A 22,187-nucleotide genomic window follows, 5' to 3' on the forward strand; every position below is an offset into this window, starting at 1 on the left:
TTTAAGTGATGTGAGCAGAAAAGGGTATGGCACTTTCCATAAAAGGGTTTATTGAAAATCAGCACGTTGCAGCCACTTGGCAGTTTAAGGTTATTAGAGGGAAAGACAGAAGCAGGGTGGCTGTGTGATCCTGCCACCTCCTCGTTTCTGGAAGCTGCCTCCTCCCCAGGACCATCCCAAAACACAGATGAGGGTGGGGGTATGGAGTGGTACTCCTGGCCCCAGCCCTTTTATTTGAGATTTGGAGCTGTTTGGCCTCAGATTCAGGGCAGAAGAGAGGCATCAATGGAGGAAGGGCTTCCCAACCAGCCCTTACAAAGCGCAGAATCCCAGACCTGGAGAAGGGAAAGGGGCCCCTCCCAGCTCCTCAACACCAGCCAGGCTCTGTGCTTAGTGAAGACCTCTCTTCTTTTTTTGAGGTTTAGTCCTTTTTTGTTTTGTTGGCAAATGGTAACTCGGTAGGGAGGAAGATGGCTTCACTCATCATAGAAACAGCACTCTACAAAGAATGAAAAGGTCAGTGCCTGGCCTGCCACTGACCTGCCATGGGGAACACACTGACTTCACCTCTCCATTCCTCAGCTTCCTCCCAGGTGGTGCTGGCTCACAAAGTCTCCGAGGTTGCTCTCTGTCCTGTCATTCCATGAGATGTTGGAATGAAACCTTAGAAATGTTGATGGTGATTTGCATCATTATCTGGTTACAGTGACTCATGCCCAGGAAGCTCGGGAGAGGCAAGCACTAGCCTGTCCCTTCCCAGGTGGCAAAGCCGCCGGTCAGCTCAGGAGTGATCTTGTTGGTCGTTTACACCTGCAGCTCACCCAGGGCTCTGCCTGCCAGCTGCAAGTCTGGGTGCCAGGCCACGAGACTCTGAGAAAACGGTCATCCCAAACCTGGCATGGGGACAGGCCTCTTCCCGGGTGCAGGCAGGTGAATGGCCTCCAGCCACCCCTGGGTTCCCACAGGGGCTCCAGAAGGCCCCCATCACACTCTTTACCTCCTCACACTCTTGTTTCATTTGTACTCCATCCAGGATGCAATGCTGTGTTACATTTTTCTGAGTCTAGGGACATCTCTGAAAGTCACATTTCTGGCTTGTCATCCTGGTGCAACATGGTGACTAAAGCCCACTGTGCCTACACAGTGGTTGTTTTTTCCTAAGAGACCTTTGGCATTTGGGGCCGGGCCACTCTCTGCTGTGGTGCCATTCTGTGCCCAAGAGACTGCTGAGCAGCCCTCCTGGCCTCCAGCCCCTACATGCCAGCAGCCCCCACCCCACCCCAAGTCCAACAACCAAAAATGTCTCCAGGCATTGTCAAATGTCCCCAGGAGAAGAAATCGACCTGTTGAGACCAATCTGGGAAATACACAGGGATGTCATCAGTCACACAGGATCTCAACTCCTGCAACAAATAGGAGTCATTTGGTTGTCTGTACTCGCTACAAATCGGTTCTGACTCATGCCTTCTTTAGGTTGCTAGGGTCTCTGTTCCCCACAGGTTATCCCTTTTGTTGAGCGAGAGTTTCCTAGTTGTTTGCTATCTCAAACTCTACTCTGGGTTTTTGTTTAAAAATTCTTTCATTTTAGTCCAAGTCACTAAAAACCTATTGCTTCTCTGAGAAAGCCTTCCTTGACCTTGTAAATCAAAGCAGTTCTCTGGAGGGAGGTTTCCCACTGCTGGGCTCAGAATCATCTTTGTCAGGGTGACCTCATCTATTAAAGTATGAAGGTTGTATTTGAAATGCCATTTACTTTCTCTAAGTCAATAAATGAAGCTGTGGATCTTTAGATCATCAGAGGTCTGCTTATTACCAAGAGTTTTGTGTGTGTGTGTCATTTTTTAAATCCAGATCTGTGTTGGAGTTTAAAAGAATTCCGGCAGCTTCCCATTTGCCTTTGCCTTTCTGAATGAGAGTTTGGAGTGATATTCCTCTGCGGGTGTAGATTGCCCCTAGATGAATCTGACTTTATTAGTTTATAGCCTTTGTTCAGAGCACCAGGGATGAGCCCATGAAAGCGCACATGGCTCTTATCTTCAAAGGTCTCCTTTATGCAGCAAAACTCCACCTCAGCACCCTGTTATTAATCTACTGCAATCCCAATTAGTTCACACCAAGGTCAGTTCTTTGGGGTGTGCGAAATGACTGCAGACTTAAGTGAACAAATTTCTCTTTCAAAGATCTCACATGAAGGTGGAGGAGCAGTCTGCAGCCGAGGAATTAGACCACAGAGGGAGTTGTCTGACACCACAGGAGAAATTTATAGTGATTCCCCCTGGCTTACAAGCCAAAGAAATCCAATTATTCCAAAAAACTCAAACCTAGCATGCGAACCTGCCACTGAATGAAGAAACCATCTAGCCTCTTCTTCATGCTGTTGATTCCATGGCAATTACCTAGGTAACTGAGCAAGCTTCACAAAATAAAGAGAAGTTATTATAAGGGAGCCATTTGTTGGGATCCTTTATGTATGGAGACGAAGCCTTGAGTTTAAGAAGTATAATAAACACAAGTCTTCTAAAAATAGGCCTATGAAAAAGAAGCCAGAGCTGGGGGGCCTATAGGGTGTCAAGTTTAGGAATGAAAGACGATGCTGTGTATCCCAGCTGCCTATCCTTCCGTCTCTCTGAGCCCACCCACAGAAAAGGTAGTGCATCTGTCAATCACTTAGATCTCGCATCTCCTGTGAGGGCATAATGCCCCTCTTCTGTGAAAACAATATGCTTCCGTGATCTGTCATTTCTGGCCTAGCAGAATGAGAGCAATAAAAGGGTCAAAGGCCCACTAGAATGACAATGCCCTTTAAGAGCAAGAAATTCATTGTTATGTACAGGAGTTCTTTGTCTTATTGTGCTTGATAGATGTTGCTTTTTTTTACAAATGGAAGGTGTGTGGCAACCTGGTGTCAAGAAAGTCTATCAGAGCCATTTTCCAACAGCATTTGCTCACGTGGTGTCTTTGTATCACATCTGAGTAATTCTCACAGTACTTCAAACTTTCTTAGAATTAATACAGTGGTTAGGGTGACCTGTGATCAGTGAGTGTGACTCGCTGAAAGCTCAGGTGAAGGTTAGCCATAAAGTATGTTTTAATGGAGGTATATACATAGCTTTTTAGACATAATGCTGTTTTGCACACTTAACAGACTGCAGTATAGTGTGAACATAACTTTTATATGCACTGGGGAACCATAAACTTCATGTGACTCGCTTTCTTGCAGTGATCTGGACCCAAACGTGCAATATCCCCAAGGAATGCATGTACATTCAGGGACTTTCCCCAGTCTCTGAACTGGTTTTATGGAAGTTCGGTGCTGGAGGGGAAGGGACAGCAAAGAATCGTACAGTGCTTGCCACTCCCTTGCGGCAGGCAGGAGCTACCGTGTGTCTGTGCAGAACAGGATGCTCGCGGAGTGCAGTGGGACAATTTTTGCAGGGGTCTGGGCTCCTGGCTCCTGCTGCTGGGAGCTGGGCCTGCTGTGCAGGGAAGGAAAAGCAAGAAGAGGGCACAGGTAGGGACAGGAGCTGTGACAGGACAGCGTGGACAGGTGTGATGCATGAGGCAAACAGGATGCGGAGGCAGAGACTGGGTGGCTAGCAGGCCCTCATGGAAGGGGGCCAGCACCTCAGGAACGGGGGCATTCTGCTTCTTTTGCCAGAATACTCTCCTTCAAGTTGGGAGCTGGCAGTGGAAGCTCTTAAAGAAAGAGCTGTCACCACTCAGTGGCAGCCCCACCTGCAAACGTAAAGCACAAACAGTGCATCCTGCGCTCACAGGTCTCAGCTTTCCGGTGGTGCTGGGAGGCCAGGCCTCCGGGCCACAGTGCGGCTGTCTTCTGCCTCCCCGAGGGAGGCTGGAGCGCTGCAGGAGGAAGGCCGTCTGTGTCCAGCCCTGCTGGAACGGCACACATGTTGATTGTGCAACTGCGTTTTCCCTGGTGAAGGGCTCTGGAGCATTTTGCACTTTGGAACTCTAGTTGGCTCAGGAAGGACCTGGTGGCCCCATGAGGCTGAGCCTCCCCCTCCCTCCTCACTGTCCTGCATGTGTGAGAAGTCTCTGCCTGGCAGCACCAAGCAGACACTCTCTGAACACAGGCTCTTTTTCTGAAGGGACAAGAGAGAGAACACTTGCCTACTAGGCATGGTGTTGCACAAATGCTGATCAAGGTCTGGATCACATTTCATCTTCCCAGTAACCTCTCACAGGTGGGGAAACTGAGTCCAGGGGGTTAAGGCACAGTGAGTGCAGAGAAGGGCAGGGGGCTCAGCCCTGATCTCTCCGACTCCTATACCGTGCCCTTGCTGTACCCTTGCTCAAGTCCTTCCGGCTCCTGAGGGACAGGGCTCCCCAGTCCTGGCAATGTTCGGAGCCAGCACCAACCAAAGGCCAGCTCGGCGTCTTATGCATCTCTTTCAGTCCTCCCCGGATTGCCTTGTATTGCATTCTCATTTTCCCCATTCCCATGAGTTCTTCTGATTTTATCAGAATGCCATGCTTCAGAGTTTGCTGCTTAACACTTCAGAGTGTCTGGCTAAAATCCAGTAAGGCTGCATTAGGGCTGGTGTCACATGGGAGCAGAAGACATGGAGGCCACCTGAGGGGCTTCAGGCCACTTTAAAATCTGTAAAACAATTCCAACTTTTTACAGAACCACAAAGTGCTTAAGTAAAAACTGAGATTGCAGCAGGGAAAATGCACAGTGGGAAAGCCATGGCCAGGTGGGTGGGAGGGTGGCCTCATGGTCTCCCTGCCCCACACCACCTCTGTGTCACCCCCCCGAGGTCTGCCTGAGGCCAGATGTTGGCTGGAGGGCAGCATACTAACACAGAGGACTGGGGGCTACTGAGCTGGCTGGGGTGGCCTCCGAGGAAGCCAGGCTGCAAGTGGCATGGCACATCCCTGTTGTGTTCCAGATCTTGTGCTGGGTCAGCTCAGGAGCAAATTCTCTAATACTGACAACTCATGGGGTAGGGTGGGTCATCCTATAGTCTCTGCAATCCCAAAGATAAAATCACTCCTTTGTTCCTGCCTGCCGCCACCCTCACGCATCACAAGGACCGTGGCAAGGCCTCCACCAAGTTACTTAATGGGATCTTCCCAAGGGACGGACAGCTCTTACTGTATCTACTTGGTGGAGAGATTGGCACCTGTCTGAGAAGTCCTGTGGGCTCCCCTCATCAGCACGTAGCCTTCTGAGACCAGTCTGGACTGTGGTTTAGCTCTGACAGTCTTCTACCCTGGGCCACGGAACAGACCTGCAGTCCTCTGTAGGATGTGCTACCCTCAGTGGAATGTTCCTGCTGAAAATTCCATGTCTGTAGCCATGGGCAGTCCTGGGCCACGCGTACCTCTCCTGCATGCAGCAGCTTCCTCTGAGGTGTCTTGTTCCCTGTGAGTGTGGATTCTTAATCTATGTGTCATTTTATGCTCGGTCCCAAACTAGAGACTGCTTGAGGTTCCCCACCTGTCGACACAGTATTTCTGGCTTGTACTTTTCAAGGAACCAAAGAAGAGGGCAGAAGTGCTAGAGAATGGGTGATGGGAGAAAGAAGGCATTGTTACCCTCCATATTTTGAGATTTTTCTTGGAGAAAGAAATGGAGACACGAAAAGAAATTAACAGGGCAGCCATGGGATGATGTGAGCATGTGCCATGAGGCTAAGGCCTGGCCTTCCAGGGATTTTACCCAGCCTGCCCATAGAATCAGTTCAGGCCTGGGAAGTGTGTACCGGGCAGGGGTGCAGGAATCCTTCACGGGAAAGGTGTCTGGTATGGATGTTTGTTTAGCAAAGGACAGGGAAACAATCTGTCTGTCAAGACACATAGCAGAGACCAGAGGTGCCTTCCACCTCCTGGAAGCTGTGGCCCCTCCATCCAGTGTGAACTGAAGGCCTCTCTCCTTCTGCTTCAGGAGACAGGGCCGGCAGGCAACAGGAGCTGTTACCCACACACACATCTTTTCTAGAAGCCAGTGACTGATCCCCAAACACTCCCTCAGAGACAACCTGCCTAGTCCAGAGCCCTTTTCCAGATGGGTCTAGACTGATCCGGCCAAGGGAAGAGGCCTTGCGGTGAGGGCTGAGCTGTCTCCCCTGGGAAGTGTCTGGCAACTCTAATGAGGAATATCACTCTGCATTTATGGAGCACCTTTCATCTGGGGCTCTCAGAGCTGCTCCACAAACACTAATTAACTCTCACACCTGTAAGACAGGTGAGTGTGGTTGCCCCCATTCTTAGAAATGAGGAAACAGGTTTGAGGGGAAAAAACCTGTGGTGAGCCACAGGGCTGGGGACAGCTCTGATGTTAAGGACCAGCGTTGCAGATCCCAGTGCCCTGACCACACAGCCACAGCGCCCTCCCAGGCCCCATGTGGAATACGGGTCCCAGGGCAGTGTATGGTGGCTACATGGCCACATAGCTGCTATCTTCTCTCCCACAGGCAGCCTGCCACCTCCCATGCCCCTTGGTGGGCTGTGAAGATGGTATACCTCAAAACCCCAAAGGCCTTGAGAACACAGCATCCCTAGGCAGGTCTCTGCCCAGGCTTGGTGCTAGATGCTTCCCTTCAAAGTCATTGCTGGAACAATGAGTGCATCTTAGCTGTACATGACTAACCAAGATGTCTGCAGCCGGCAGAGACGACGGTTAGCAAATACCAGAGCAATTTCACAACCTCGTTTTTTCCAGGACCCAGAGCTGGTGGGAGCTGACTCACATTACCATGGGATCTCACTGATAGCAGCCACGCAGTAAAGCAGTGTCTGCTACCTGGGCGCTGGCAGGCGGCTGCTATTTCTCCTCGTGCTGGGCTGTGCCTTTACTCCCTGCACTGCACAGGCCAGAGAAGCAGTGCTTCTGCAAGACAGTGGGCCTTGGGAACAGCTTCTTTCCTAGCAGAGCATTACTCAGCACCCAGGGTCATGAAAACTAATATCACACAGCTCTGAAGGCAGCCTCAAAGCATCTGGGGCCACCCTTCTCATTTGCAGGGGAACCTGTATCTTTCTTCCCAGGGGTCCCAGACGGGGAGCCGCAAGCCCCCACTGGAGCTCGCCCTGACACATCACCCTGGAAACTGACTCACATCTGAGTCCTGAGTCACATCCTGTTGTGTGTTCTGAGGCACAAGAGGGCATTACACCAGCTACCCTGACTGAGGTGAACTTGAAGGGCACCCTGGGAACTACCCTGCTATCTTCCAACTGAAAGAGGGGAAGAAAAATCCTCTCGGGAAAAAGCCAGGGCGGCCCTGAGGATTTGTATGTTCACCAAGCAGGTTTGACTCTTTTAAAAATAGATGCTAGGGCCCCGCGGTAGACATAACTGTCTGGTCTTTGCTTTTAAATGGCTCTGAAAGGTGACTCAAAGATGAGGTCTTTTAAAGCTGTCAGCCTAAAAGCCAAAGGAAGGGCCTTCTAACTATACCCACCCATCCACTACCACCTTCTCCTGGCCCTGGGGTTGAGGGAAGATGTCCCAGGTCAGGTGGCGCCGGTGGAGGCCCCAGGTTTTAAGCTTGGGAATTAAAAAGCCCACAGAGGTGGTGGTCAGAGTAGAACCAGGAGGCATCTCTGGCCACACTTTCCTGTGGTCTGGCCAGAGCTTGAGGACAAAGACATTTTAAACTTTTCCTAGAACAGCTTTTGCTTTCATTGATTTTGTCACTTTCTTAGAGCAGATTTCATTGATTTCTCCTCTAAATTTTCTTATTTCTTTTCTTCTATTAGCTGTGGGTTGATTTTGCTCTTTTCTCTCTGGCTTCCTAATGTGAAAGCTTGGATTATCGATTCTGCACCATTCTTCTTTTCTAATATATGTATTCCATGCTATTAATTTCCCTTTAAGCACTGCATGCAGTGCATCCTACCATTGTGATGTTGGATTTTTATTAAGTTCAAAATACATTTTATTTTCTCTTGAGACTTCTCACTTGACCTATGCATTATTTAGAAGTGTGCTGTTGAAGCTCCAAGTATTTAGAAATTTCCAGCTATCTTTCTGTTAATTTTTTTAGTTTAAGTCCATGTGACCTGAGAATATACTTTGTATGATTTGTGGTCTTTTAAGTCTGTTAGGGTGTGTTTTACGGGCCAGAATGTAGTCTGTCCTGGCAAATGTTCCCTGTGAACTTGAGAAGAATGTGTATTGTCCTATCATTGGATAGAATTTTCCATAAATGTTAATTAGATAAGTTGGTTGATAGTGTGCTGTTCGGGTCAAACATCTGATTTTCTGCCTGCTTGATGTATCAGTTACTGAAAGAAGGGCGCTGAAGTCTTCAAATGTAACAGTGTATTTTCCTGTTCCTCCTTGTAATTCCGTAAGTTTTTTGCCTTATGTGTTTTGACACTCTTTTGTTAGGTGCATACACTTTGAGGACTGGCATGTCTTCTTAGAAAATTCACTCCTTCATGGTCATGTAATTCTCTTTATCACTGAAATTTTTCCTTCTTCCCAAGTCAGCTTTGTATAAAATTAATACAGCTACTCAGGCTTTCTTTTGATTAGTGTTAGTATGTTCTATCTTTCTTCATCTCTTTACTTTTAACCTGAGTCTTTATATTTGAAGTAGGTTCCCTGTAGACAATAGGTAGCTGAGTGCTCTTTTTAACTCACTCTGACTCCCTGTATTTGAATTGGTCCACTTAGACCATTCCTGTTTAAAAGTGATCATTGATTTAGTTTTTTTTTTTTTACTATTTACCATGTTTGTAACTATTTCATGTTTGTTTCATCTATTTTTTTTCTCCTCTTTCTCTGCCTTCTCTGCTTTTAACTGAACATTTTATATGATTCCATTTTATCTCCTATCTTCGCATATATTAATTATATATTTCTAAAATGATTTTAGCATTTGCCTTGAGTTTGTAAAAACATATAACAAATCTAAGTTAGCTTCAAATAACATTATTCCACTTCTTCCCTCCCATTTCTGTCACCACTATCATTCATTTCACTGATCCATGTTATAATCACCCAATGCATTATTATTTTAAACAGTTATCTTCTAGACCAATTAAGAACAGGGAAAACAAGAGTTTATTTCACCTTCATTTATTCTTTCTCTGATGCTCTTCCTTTCCTTATGTAGATCCAACTTTCTGACCTATATATTTTTTCTTTTCCCTAAAGAACTCCAGTTAAAATTTCTTGCAGGGCAAGCCTGCTGAATAAATTATTTCAATATTTGTTTGTCAAAGAATGTCTTTATTTCTACTTCACCTTTGAAGAATAAACATGCTGAATATAGAATTCTAGGTTGGTGTCTTTTTTTTGTCTTTCAACACTAAATATTTACTGCCCTGCCTTTTCGCTTGTGTGATTTCTTTAGAAAAGTCTGAATTAATTCTTACCCTATCCTTGTTCCTTTCCAGGTAAGGCGTTTCCCCTCCTCCCCCAACCTCTGTCTTCTTTCTAGAGTTTCTCCTTGTCTTTGGGTTTTCAGCAGTTTCAGTGATACACATAAATAGATTATTTTGTATTTATCTTGCTTGGTGTTCACTGAGCTTCCTAGATCTGTGGTTTGGTTTCATTAATTTTGGAAAACTCTCAGCCATTAATACTGCAAATATTTCTTCTACTCTGTTTTCTCTTCCTTTTCCTTCTAGTATTTTCACTACACATATGTTGCACCTCTTGAAATTATAACAAAGGTAGTAGATATTCTTTCATCTTTTCTTTTTTCTTTCCTTCTTTCTCTTTTCTCTTGGGAAGTTTCTATTCACATATTTTCAAGCCCACTGTTTCTTTCCTCAGCCATGTCCAATCTATTGATGAGCCCATCAAAGGCATTTCTCCATTCTGCTACAGTAGTTTTCATTTCTAGAATTTTCTTTTAGAGTCTTAGAGTTTCCATTTTCCTCTTTACATTACCCATCTGTTCTTATATGCTGTTTTGTTTCTCTGGTAGAGCCCTTAACATATTAATCATAGTTAAATTCCCTGTCTGGTAACTCCAAAATCTATGTAATATCTGAATCTGGTTCTGATACTTGTTTTGTCTCTTCAGACGGTTTCTTCTTGCCTTTTGGCACTCCTTGTTTTTTCTGATTTAAAAGCAGGATGTGATGTATCAGGTAATAGGAACTGAGGTAAACAGAATTTAGTTAAGAGATATTAAGTTTATCTCAGTTAGGAAATGGGCTATGTGAATGCTGGCTCTGGTTGCAGGTGCCAAAGGCTTCCTCTAATGTCCTTGTTTTTGTCTTTGTTGTATTTGGGCTTCCTTAAGAACTCTTCCTTAAATAGTCTATATCTTGTAGCTCTTTCATCTGTAACCCACTGTTTTTATACTAGATTCCATGATAACCTGGAGGAATTCCTGAAGGAAAACCCATGAAAAGTGCCCCCACTCATATATACACACAAGACTGCAGCCCCCAGGAGATCCTTACTCTCCTGTTAATCATCTGTACACGGTCTCCAACAGTTTGTGAAAATTACCATCTAATTGTTCCCACCAGTTTATGGTTCCAACAGCTTCTGCTCCCAGAAAACAGACCCCAATGTGATTTTCTTAATTCACCTGCATCTCAGAATTTCAGGGTAGCAGTTTGCCCTGTGACCTCAATTCTCTAACAGAGTCAGGAAAAGTCATAGATTATGTTTTTTAGTTTTTTTATTCTTGTAAAGATGGGAATGATGACTTCCAAGATCTTTACATTTCAGGGCTGAAACTGGAAGCAGCAGAATATTTGGATGTGAATTATTTGATAGGGTCATTTTTTACTCTGGAGAGTTTTTGATATTACTGCATCAAAAGGAAAAAAGCCCGCTACTTTCTTATAGAGTGATATATGCCATGGCTCCCTCTGATCTCACCACTGGCCTCCCCCTCACCATATCCCTAACTTCCCCTCCTTCTCTGACCTCAGTTCAAATGAGTGGGGCTAAATCCCCTTATGGAATTGGGGAGAAAAGACTCTATTTTACTTTCTATTTGATGATCAAAAAGCTTAAATAATCCATCACAAAATGGCCTCAGTAAAGACCAAACATCATATACCTTAGAAAAAACAGGACGCAGAAAAGCACAAATTTCATCTAGAAGTCTTTTTATTGGACACATGAACTGGTTGAGATTGATCCTCACCTTCTCCATCCTCACCTCAAATCTCCTATTTTGTTGCCCCTTAACCATTTAATCACTTGAGTCCAGTGCCTCCCCAGTGCTAAGACTCTAGCTATCAAGCCCTTTATTAGTTAGCAGAATGTTATTACCTGAGCCTCCTCCTGGAGCAGGTGTGTATGGCCTTATCAATACATATCAGAGAAATCCCTTGGTGGACTTCTTTACCTTTTTAGTAATGTAATCATAAAAATTAATCAGACTTATTGAGCATTTAATATGGCCAAAAACTGTGCTACCTGCTTTATATATAGCTTATCTCACTCATGCCTCACTATTATCCTTTGGAATTAGGAACACTATGTATCGCAGAAAATAAGTGATTTGCCCAGGGTTATACAACTAGTTTATGGTAAAGGCAAGATTCAAACCAAAATATGTCTGTGACATAAATTAGGTGCTTTCTCTAATCTGCTCCTCTTAAAGGCAGAACAGAAGCATGTAAAAAATATGAGGAGGGTTCTAACATGGGAACAGTAGTTTACAAGTCCAGAGTATGCAGATAACCCAACAGTTCACCTGGCTGTAACTCTGAATGCAATAACTGTAATCCATTCACCACTGAGCCCCCAAAACAGTAACCCTAGTAAAGCAAAAATGTTCAATGGCAACATGAATCAGTGAATATGTGAATAACTTTAGAAATCTTTGAATGAATGAATGGAGTAAAGGAATGAAGCAACTCTCAGCATGATGATTAATGCAGCAGGAAAAGCCTTTCCAAGCACCAGAGTCCTGGGATCTTCACTAACATCAGACCAGACTATAATCTCCAATAGTGCAGGGATCATATTGGTCTTATTCATCAGGCTATTACCATACCAGACTAAATTAGCATACACCTCACACATGATAAATTTTCAGTAAATTTTTTATCTTTTTGACGGATTGACTTATCAGAGGCACTCCCTTCAAGAACAAGTAGCCCTACTCTCTGAAAAATGCCAGACAGTGGTGTTCTTCTTCTGCATGAGGCTTCCTTTCTGGAAGGAAGCCCCATCTTAACCCTGATTAAGTCATCTTTATTATATTACCTCTTCTTCCCAGAATACACACATTTTCTATTACAAGCACCATTCTTCACCCCACATCTCCACCTGATTCTTCCCTAACTCTGTTTAACATGCAAGTTCAGCAGAGAAATACTTTTTAGAACCTATTTGAATTAGGATCATGCACTGTCACCATTGCAGGGGGCTTAGAGAGCACCTTCTTTCAGAGAGGAGAATAAGAAAGTGTAGTAAGCAAGTAATCCCGGGTCACCACAAAGACAGGCCCAGAGGCCATATCCCTTGCCTATCGGTCTAGTGCTTAGGGTGGCCCCACAGCACTGCCATTTCTACACTTGTCTTCATATGTTCATGTTGGCCCCATCACAGCAAGACTGTTAACTGACTAGCAAACTCAGCATATACCATATTATTGTTCCTTAGTTTTTTATTTATGAATTTTTTAAAAATAATAATACATGTAGAATTAGAAAACACCCAAAAACTGAACATGAGAAGCTCACCATCACCACCTTCTGGCCCACCACTGGCAATGAACCCAAGCACAGTTCACTGTGGTCAAATGAATGAAACTGATCACAGAGTTGGGGGGGTTTTGACTTTTCAATCCCATCCCCCTCCCCACACACTGAAAAGCTAAGTTAAAGTGTGAAGTAAGACGTTGACTCTAAAGACCTGTGTTAAAAAAAAAGTCACAGAACTTGGACTTCAATCATAAAGATCATTTTACCAAAGCATATTTTTAAAGGCTGTGAAACATTATGCAACGTTTGCATGGTTTAATTATGAGTTTAGAAAAGCCTAGCACAACTTTTTCACTACAGTAAAACATGACAGAGCATGAATCATGGCATAATACTTTATGCTTACTGTGGTTTTGGACATGGGGCTAGGGGTGCTGGGCTGTCTACACAACAAGGCATGGGTTACTAAAACACAATTCACACCCTGGAGGGCTTTATGACAATTATAAAACCTCTTTTGTTTGCTTTTTAAATTATTAAAATATTTGAGTTCTACATATCCACTGAGCAAATGTTTGTTTCTAGGACATACACGTCTTACAGAAAATATGAGTATATAATTTTTTTTCACTTGGAGCAAAGAGAAGATTGAACAATCTGTGTTCAATCTGAACAATATTCAATTTCAATTTCTTACACGTTTTGCCTAAGAATGGAGGTGTTTTCTGCCTCCTTTTCATCTGCAAACAGTGGATGCTTTCAGTTATTGGAAACGCTGGTAGCTGTAAGATTATGTAGGATCTTTGACTATAGATGGACATTTATTTCCCACTGAGTTTAGAATGGACCAGCTCTCTTATTCCTTGCCATCTCCTCAAATTCTCTAAAAGTCAGAATGAAATGAAGACCTTTCTTTGATAGTAGATTTCAAAGATTCTAAGCTAAAATATTTGCTCAGATTTTTCAAACTTAAAACGTCAGTTATTTTAAAGAAAAGCAAAGAAAGAAACAGATCCCCATGAGGGAAAGAAGGAAGGGGCAATCAGGACAGGAGTGAGGCGAGAGACTTGAGTCTCTGAGTGCCCGACTCTCTCACCCACTATGACAGCTTCCAAGACATAAACAGAAAAGGCAGACTTTACCTGCTGGAAATGAAAAACACCTGGAAGAGGGCAGCTCTGAATGCTTTTAAGAGTAGAAACAACTCATTTCTTTATTTCGTGGCACATACGGAACTTACACATTTTCCTAAGGAATTTTACTCCTAGATTTACTCCCAGCCTCTTGAAGCCCTGGCTATTAACCCCCTCCATAGTTAGCATAGATTGCCGTCACCTTTGTCCACAAAGGTGGGACACAAAGAGAAATTTAATGTTTGACCCTAAAGAAATGTAAAGGTATCTTGTGGCGGGACAATGTTCAATTTCAATTTCTTACACATTTTGCCTAAGAATAGAGGTGTTTTTTACCTCCTCCTTTTCATCTGCAAACAGTGTGATGCTTTTGAAAACTAAGACTCCAATGAATGCTGAGTCAAATTTACAAAGTCCCTTTTACCTAAATGTTCTGAAGTCAGACTCTTGTCCCTTTTCTGTCCCAGCCCTCTTTTAATGGTCATCTGTACAATTCTTGCTCAGCATCCTGCCCTTTGAAAGTCGCAAACTTCAAGTCTTGAAAAGATGCAGGACACATCTGTCAGTCTGGGTTAACAGAGCCAGCTCTCCACTGCTGGCTTTGTGAACTAGTCATCATGCCTCACTGCCAGTTTACTAGCCAGACCTCCTTTACTATCATGCTTGGGAGAGAATCCACCTAAACAGAAAACATTTAAAAGGCTAAGGAATATTTTTGCCAGAGGTACAAGAAATACCAAACTACATTCTCTTTTGCTTACTGAGCACATATACACAGGTGACTTGAGTTTAGAAAACGTTTCTACTGATGGCAATTGTAATTATTGTCAAGCTCAGATTGGGGACCCAGTATGTGCTGTGATTCAATGTCTTGAACATTAACACTTCTACTTGGAAAAGAGAATCAGCTCCTCTTGATGATGCTAAAACATAGTCAGGTCATTATTAGCATCATTAAATTAAATATTTGTAAGGAACTGTTATCAGAGAAAAATCTTCAAGAATCCAACATAAACTATATTTCAGTATCTTTTGGGGGGGAATCATCCAACAAAATCAAGTATTTGAATATAAGAAGGCTTGTAGGTCACAGACACGTATGACGTATTTAAACAAAAGTGACAGGTTTTCTAGTAAAGGAGTTTTTATTTTCTTCAGCCCCACTGCACTTTGCACACATAACTTACCTCCCTGATTTTCTACAGATACAAGGCAGATCCAGCCGTCCCCACCATGGTCCTATGATCAGTCCTACCAGTACCTGGGCTCCATCACCTCTCCTTCTGTGCACCCAGCAACACCCATCTCCCCCGGACGGGCCAGCGGCATGACAAGCCTCTCTGCAGAGCTTTCCAGCAGACTGTCGAGTAAGCTGCTTGAAAACACATGCTGTGTAGTCAAACTAGAGTGGCAAGTTCGAGACTAGAGGAGATGCATGAAGGGATTGACAGTCATTTTTAACTGGATAAAATATGGTGCAAGGACAAAGCTGTCTATCTCTAAGTCCCATGCCCATGCACTGATTTTCCTTGACGCCCAGGGGCAGAGATGATGGATGTCATAGGCAGAAGTGGCTGGGAGAAGTGGATTCTTTGGACATTCGGGGGTTGCTCATGTTTGGCAGGTGAAGGTGGCAGCTGAAAAGTTAATAGTATAAAAGCCTAAACAGTCAGCCTCTAGAACTCAGAAGGGATGGGCCCATCTGGTAGTGGCAAGCTTTCACCATCATGTGAAGGTCATACGAGGAGCACACTGGGGTACCTGTGGAATGGGAAGCAAATACACCCCAAATGAGACATTTCCAACTAAGAGCTCTTCATACCAGGTTAGAAGAACAGAGTGGAAAGCTTAGGTGTCATGCTTAGCATAATTGTTGTTAACACGAGCTCATTAAATATTAGTCATTTAACCTGTAAGACCTTTGGGCTTGGCACTCACCTTTGCTCGTGGGCAGGGAAATCAGAGTTCCAGAGAAAAATTCCATTGTTGAAAGCAAAAGGAGAAACTCCCTGTTTGGGGCTTTGAAATTGGAGCTGGACCAAACTGTGGAAACACTTCAGAGAACTTCAGCATTATGAAGCCTGCAAACACACTTCACGGGTGTTGGGGGAGGGCAGTTGTTTTTGCTCTTCAGCTTTTGGGATCAGATTATAGCAGATTAGGGACAAAGGCATCACACCACCATTTTAAATGTTGCATAATGTTGTATCTTCCAGACAATTGTGATCAGTTCAGATTTGACCAAATGCTTTGGCTTCCTTGCAGAGCTTCTCAACAGCAGCACCATTGACATTTGAGGCCAGATAATTCTTTGTTGTAGGGGGTGGTCCTGTGCCTTTTAGGACATTTAGCAGCATCTCTGACCTCTAGATGACAATAGCAATCCCCAGTCATGACAATCAGAAATGTCCCCAGACTTAGCGAAATGTCCAGAGGCCCAAAACTGCACCCCAGTTGAGAACCACTGCCTTCAGGTATTCTTGGGTGCGATGGTGAAATAGGAAAGCAGACGTGGTTGTCCAGTTTTCACATTATTTTTGGCTCTCATTGCCAACATTTTCATGGCACCTGCCAGGCTAAGGAGTTGAGGAAGTAAAATAGGATTTATAACATCTATTCAGCTTGTTGTTTTAAAAGTTCTGTTCCCTCAAAACCAGTTTGATTCCAAAGGCATATGTCAACTTTTATTGATTCTTCTCAGTGGCACTGCTCTGCCCACTGGCTATGGTCTACATCTGAAACAATTACTGTTTTCCTTGGAAATGTGCCTGCTGTGGGTCTGTCCATTGGAATTTATTACACAAGGCTTCTGACTTGGTCAGCACCCAAGCTCAGCACCTTATAGTCCAAGAACCCTAAGGGCCAGCTGCTCCAGTTGACCAGTGTTCAGACGTAGGGTGACTTTTTTTTAAAGGAACATGTACACATGCACAGTCCCAAATCCCACATCACAGTTACACTTCTGAATAACTTGAATTTCAATTACCCAAGGAGTAAGGAAGGACATTTTATGGCACGAGGGTGTGAAGTAGATAAAAACCACATCCCATTTTAGTACCCAAAAATGATCCTCTGAGATCCTGGAGGATGGACCAGAGAGAATTCCAGATGAGCATTCCCTGGTGGCCGAGTACAGCATGCACAACTGCTCTTCAGCCTGCAGATCTCCCTCTGAGAAATCACACCTGGAGCACAGGCCTGAAAAGTGCTGTCATATGCCTGGGGGCACGAGGGGCTTGGAATACATAAAAGAAAAGTGGCTGCCTGGCCGCCAGCTTTGAGAACCCGACACTGCCCTGTGCCTGCTTTTCCTTTTAATCCCGCCCCACCCCCACCCCCACCCCCAGCTCTGAGCTCTGCCCTTCCCTGCCTCCAGCCCAACCTGGGCTTCCTTCTGCACAAGGGCACTTGCACTCTGTCTGCCTCTCTCTCTCCTTCCTTTGCAGACAGACTCCACACCTTGTCTGAAAAGAGTTGTCATCTGGAGGTTTTCTTTTCTTTTCTTTAAAAAAAATTAATGTTTAGCTGCCAGCCTGGGCGACAGACAGCATACATTAATCTGAGCCATGCAAAAGATCCTTTTAAGGCAGCCATTATCTGCTCAGGCTGATTAATCCTTTGGGGGCAGGGGGAGGGGCTGGACTCCGGCTGCTTTCATCCATGTCAAGCTGCAGAACGAACACTTGAGCTGTCATGGCAAATATTTAGCCCTATCAGTAGGGAAACATTTCCAACTAAAATACCTGAACCTCTTAATCCCCAGATTTCCTACTCTTTAAAAGCTCCCTGTTAATATCAGGGGTCCTCACCTCCACCCACTTTTGAATAAGAGGGCACCAAGCCAGTCAAAAGGACAGATGAGCCCCAGTCAGGTGGGTCAGTTACACATGGCTGGTGGGGATTGGTAGGGAATGTCAGACTGGCCAGATGAAGACAAGCATTAGATCGTTTGAATCTGAACATATCTAGAGGGTTGAAGTTGTTTTATTATCAAAGTGTGTATAAAAAGGATGGATACTTTGACCAAATGGAGGGTCTTTTGTAGTGTGACACTGGTATTGCACAGGTAGAATAATAATCACAGACAATATTTAAGACATTTCAGATATTCTGTCCACAAGTGAAAGAACTATTTTCTCCTGACAGCTGAGACCATAGCATCATTCCAATACTTGCATCGGTGACAAACCACGGACTCCCTTGGGATTCCAGTAACTGGGTACCACCACCAGGTCACCACACAGTAGCTGAAACAGAAGGCACAGCATGTCCAGACATCACTGTGAAACCGGGTGACCTTTCATTCATTTTCCAGTGGATTCACCTTTTTGTCTCAGGGCAAATGAAGCAAGAGGAATAATGGGCAGAGCCAATTATTTGTGTCTGGAGCATTGCATCAGATGCCAACAAATTGTGTTTGCCTACTGCCTTTCCTCTTACCCCAGCTTCTCCCCAGCCTATTGAAATCTAACTGGAAAAGTGGAATAAAGTTTCCTGTTAACTCTCAAACATGTCACAGCTCTTCATATGAGCACAAACAAGTGACACAGGGCTTGCTCACAGCTGGCCCCAGTGAGTGGGCAGGGACAAACTCTGTGGAATGAGGTGTGGCCTGGCTGCCAGATGAGCGAGAGAGTGGCCACGGAAGGGCAGCCCTGGAACCACTGTCAGTTTACAACTTTTTCCCTGCCCACATGTCTGACTCGCTTTGGAAAGATTAACAGGAGTGTTTGTTTGAAAGTCGGACTCCTGGTTTCCTCATTAGTGGAGAGAGTTGTTGCAGACCCTCAGTTGTTTCTATAAACTTTAATTACCTCCCTGATGAGGAGCATATCTGCTCATCACATTCACCCCAAATTTACAGAGGAGTTCACTTGAAGGGGAAGAGAGAGGGAGAAGGGGAGAGAGGACAGAGGAAAGAGAGAGGGGATGAAGAACACTAGCTCTCCCTGCTGGAATAATAGGCTTGAAATATGAGGAAGTTAATCAACAGCGGATGCCTTCCAAAAACAGATTAATCCACCCCTGTAGCTTTCCTTTCAGAGCAAGCCTTTGGCTCTGTTAAGTTTTTCTATGGGCCTCAGCACAAAAGGACACAAGCCACATGCCATCTTGAGCTTGGAGTTATTTTGTGTGTTGGTTTGAGAACCTACAAATTTTAAAATATTTAATTCTTGGCCTCTGCTTTGTTTGTTGCTGTCTTTTGGGTTTGCTCATGGAAAAACTATCATCCTGGCCTCTTATTTAATGAATAATTCTGAGGAACAGAAATTCCCCCAGGGCACCATCCTCCGTCTACAGTGGTGGTTCTCCGTGGGGGGTGATTTTACCCCCACCCCTACACCCAGGACAACTGGCAGTGTCTGGGGACGCTGTTGTCATAGTGCCGGGGCGGGGACACTGCCAGTGCCTGCCCCATGTCTGCAGTGCCTGCGGACACTGCCTAACATCCTGCAGTGCACAGAGAAGTCCCCGCCACCCCAGCAAGTAACTCTCTGGCCCAAAATATCGACGTTTTTGCCGCACCGAGACACTCTGATGTACAGGGCACAGGGAACCTTCCCTGGCACCCACACCCCTTAGCACCTCCCAAGGGCAGCCTGTGGCTAAGAAAAACGCAAAGGTAATGAAGGACAGCCAAAGCCAGTTTGTGAAACTGTAAATGCATAATCCTAACAAAATGAGTTTTATAGACAAAGTTTTGGCATTCCTGGTCAAATTTCAACATGGACAAAAAAATGGAGTATATAAACTCCATGCAGCGCTATTCATATTAACAAATCAGTGAAGCACATATTGAGGGAACAGCAGGTAAAACTGAGGCTGTGTTGTTTCTGAACATGTGGAATTAGTCTGAAGGTAAATGTGGGGAAGAAAGAGTGGTATTGATGTTCACTGACATTCACTAACCATTACTATTGTGGCATGCCTTCGGTTCAATCAACAAACTGCCTATTTTCAACTGTTTGAGGCCTACAAAAATGGCAATTTCCTGTGACTCACACTAAATGTTATATATAAAGCATTATAATGTTAGTTCATATTAACACCGTTATGCAATACATTTTGAATATTAATATTCTATTAATATTAATCTATTAATGCATCCATTACATTAGTAATCATTATATAGTGTTATGTATCATATTCATATTGCTATCACAGATCAAATTTATATTAATATTGGCATAGTAATACATTGATTATGTAGAGAGCTGGAAAACTTTTTCTATAAAGGGCCAAAAACTATTTTAGACTTTCTGAGCTCTATGGTCTGTATCATGACCACTCAATCTGCAATGGTAGCTCAAAAGCAGCCTTAGATAATACATGAGAGAATGAGTGAGGCTCATCCCAATAAAACTTTATATATGGACACAGACATTTGAATTCCATATAATTTTCACATCAGGAAATAGTATTCCTTTGGTATTTTTTCAAACATTTAGAAAAGTATATAACTCATTCTTGGCATGTGGGCCATGTTAAGAACTGGTGGCAGCTGGATTTGGTGAGTGGGTTTGCGAAACCCAGAATTATAACAGTATTATAGCTACATTAAACATATATCTAGGCTGCATATATATGTATTATATATATTTCTATACTATGTAAAGAATTGGACATATATTTGCATATTACTTGTTATTACATGTATTTTTGATATTATATCAATGTTTTATCATATACTATGTTACATTACACGATATGTCTATAAATTATCATACCACTGCCCCAGGCAGCAGCATTCTGGGTAGTTCCCCATGTCCCCACCCTGGGCAGCAGCATTCTGGGTAGCCTCCCACCTCCCCACCCGGGGGAAGCAGCATTCTGGGTAGCTCTCCATGTCCCCACCCGCCCAGCAGTAGTATTCCAGGTAGCTCCCCACTTCCCCACCCCAGACAGCAGCGTTCTGGATAATCCTTCCATGGGCCCACGGCAGAGGAAGGGCTTGGCCTCCTGGGCCCCCATCTCACCTACGGTCTTTTCTCACCCGCCCCGCAGCGGCGCCCGACCTGACGGCCTTCGGTGACCCACGCCAATTCTCCGCGCTACCCTCCATCTCAGACCCTCGCATGCACTACCCCGGCGCCTTCACCTACTCCCCGACGCCCGTCACGACGGGCATCGGCATCGGCATGTCGGCCATGAGCTCGGCCACACGCTACCACACGTACCTGCCGCCGCCCTACCCGGGCTCGTCGCAGGCGCAGGGCGGCCCCTTCCAGGCCAGCTCGCCCTCCTACCACCTCTACTACGGCGCCTCGGCTGGCTCCTACCAGTTCTCCATGGTCGGCGGCGAGCGGTCGCCGCCGCGCATCCTGCCGCCCTGCACCAACGCCTCCACCGGTTCGGCGCTGCTCAACCCCAGCCTCCCGAGCCAGAGCGACGTGGTGGAGGCCGAGGGCAGCCACAGCAACTCCCCCACCAACATGGCGCCGGCCGCGCGCCTCGAGGAGGCCGTGTGGCGGCCCTACTGAGGCGGCGAGGCGGGCCGGCCGCCGGACCTCGGCCTGGGGCGCGGCCCGCGACCTGCGCCTGCGCCCTTCCCAGGCCGGCCTCGAGTCGCCCGCGCCCCGCCGGCCCGCGCCCTGCGCAGCTGCCGCCGGCCAGTCTCAGATTGTTCAAACCTGGCACAACTTGAGGGTGTCCGCTTCGCCACCACGTGGACACGTTGTAAGGCAAACAGGAAGATTCCCACAGGGAAACTGTGAATGCTTCTGATTTAGCAATGCTGTGAATAAAAGAAAGATTTTATACCCTTGACTTCGCTTTTTAGACAACTTGTTTATTCCAAAAAGTGTAGAATTGGGGTTTGGGTGGGGGCGAGGGGTGCAACTCATCCTGTTTGGCATCTAATTCATATTTTTAATTATTTTCTTTTCCAGCACCTTATAAATTGCAAAATGCGTATTTGCATTTGGGGTGATTTTTATTTTTATATATATAAATTTGAGCTTGCTTCTTTCTTGCTTTGACAATTGAAAGAAAAATTTCCTTTTCTGCAAGTTTTATTTAACTTTTGGACTTTGTGTAGTTGTTTTTTGAGAAACAGCTACAGCTTTGGGTCATTTTCAACTACTGTATTCCCACAAGGAATCCCTAGATATTTATGTATCTTGATGTTTGGACACTTACTTATGTGTTGATACTTTTTTTATTATTTAAATGTACTTATATTAAGAAGAAAAATATCAAGTACTACATTTTTTGTTTTTGATAGTAGCCAAAGTTAAATGTATCACATTGAAGAAGGCTGGAAAAAAAAATGATGAGTAATGTGATCACTTGGTTATCTAAATATTGTTTACATTAAACTCCCTTTCATGTTAATCAAACGAGTTGGTAGCTAACGCAGCAATGTTTTTAATAGGTTCTTTAGATACTGAGGGTCACTCCAAAGATCTGAAGTATGGAATTTTCTGCCAAGCTCAACAAAGGGTCTCATAT

General features: G+C 44.7%; 1 protein-coding gene across 10 annotated transcripts in view; it reads left to right on the forward strand.

Annotated features, from left to right (window-relative positions):
* RUNX1 (RUNX family transcription factor 1) overlaps positions 1–21,357 on the forward strand; it is a 227,600-nt gene extending 206,243 nt beyond the window's left edge. For 8 of the 10 annotated variants that reach the window (XM_017641983.3, XM_017641978.3, XM_017641980.3 and 5 more), the window contains 2 exons: positions 14,942–15,103; positions 20,742–21,357. In XM_017641983.3, the coding sequence (XP_017497472.1) occupies positions 14,942–15,103; positions 20,742–21,217 (638 nt within the window). In that variant the 3' untranslated portion in view covers positions 21,218–21,357. The remainder of the gene's footprint in view (positions 1–14,941; positions 15,104–20,741) is intronic. The other 2 variants (XM_073231392.1, XM_037014696.2) reach the window with 1 other exon arrangement.
* The last annotated feature ends 830 nt before the right edge of the window (positions 21,358–22,187 follow it).

This window comes from Manis javanica, chromosome 3 (genome assembly GCF_040802235.1).
Source record: "Manis javanica isolate MJ-LG chromosome 3, MJ_LKY, whole genome shotgun sequence".
Taxonomy (NCBI): domain Eukaryota; kingdom Metazoa; phylum Chordata; class Mammalia; order Pholidota; family Manidae; genus Manis; species Manis javanica.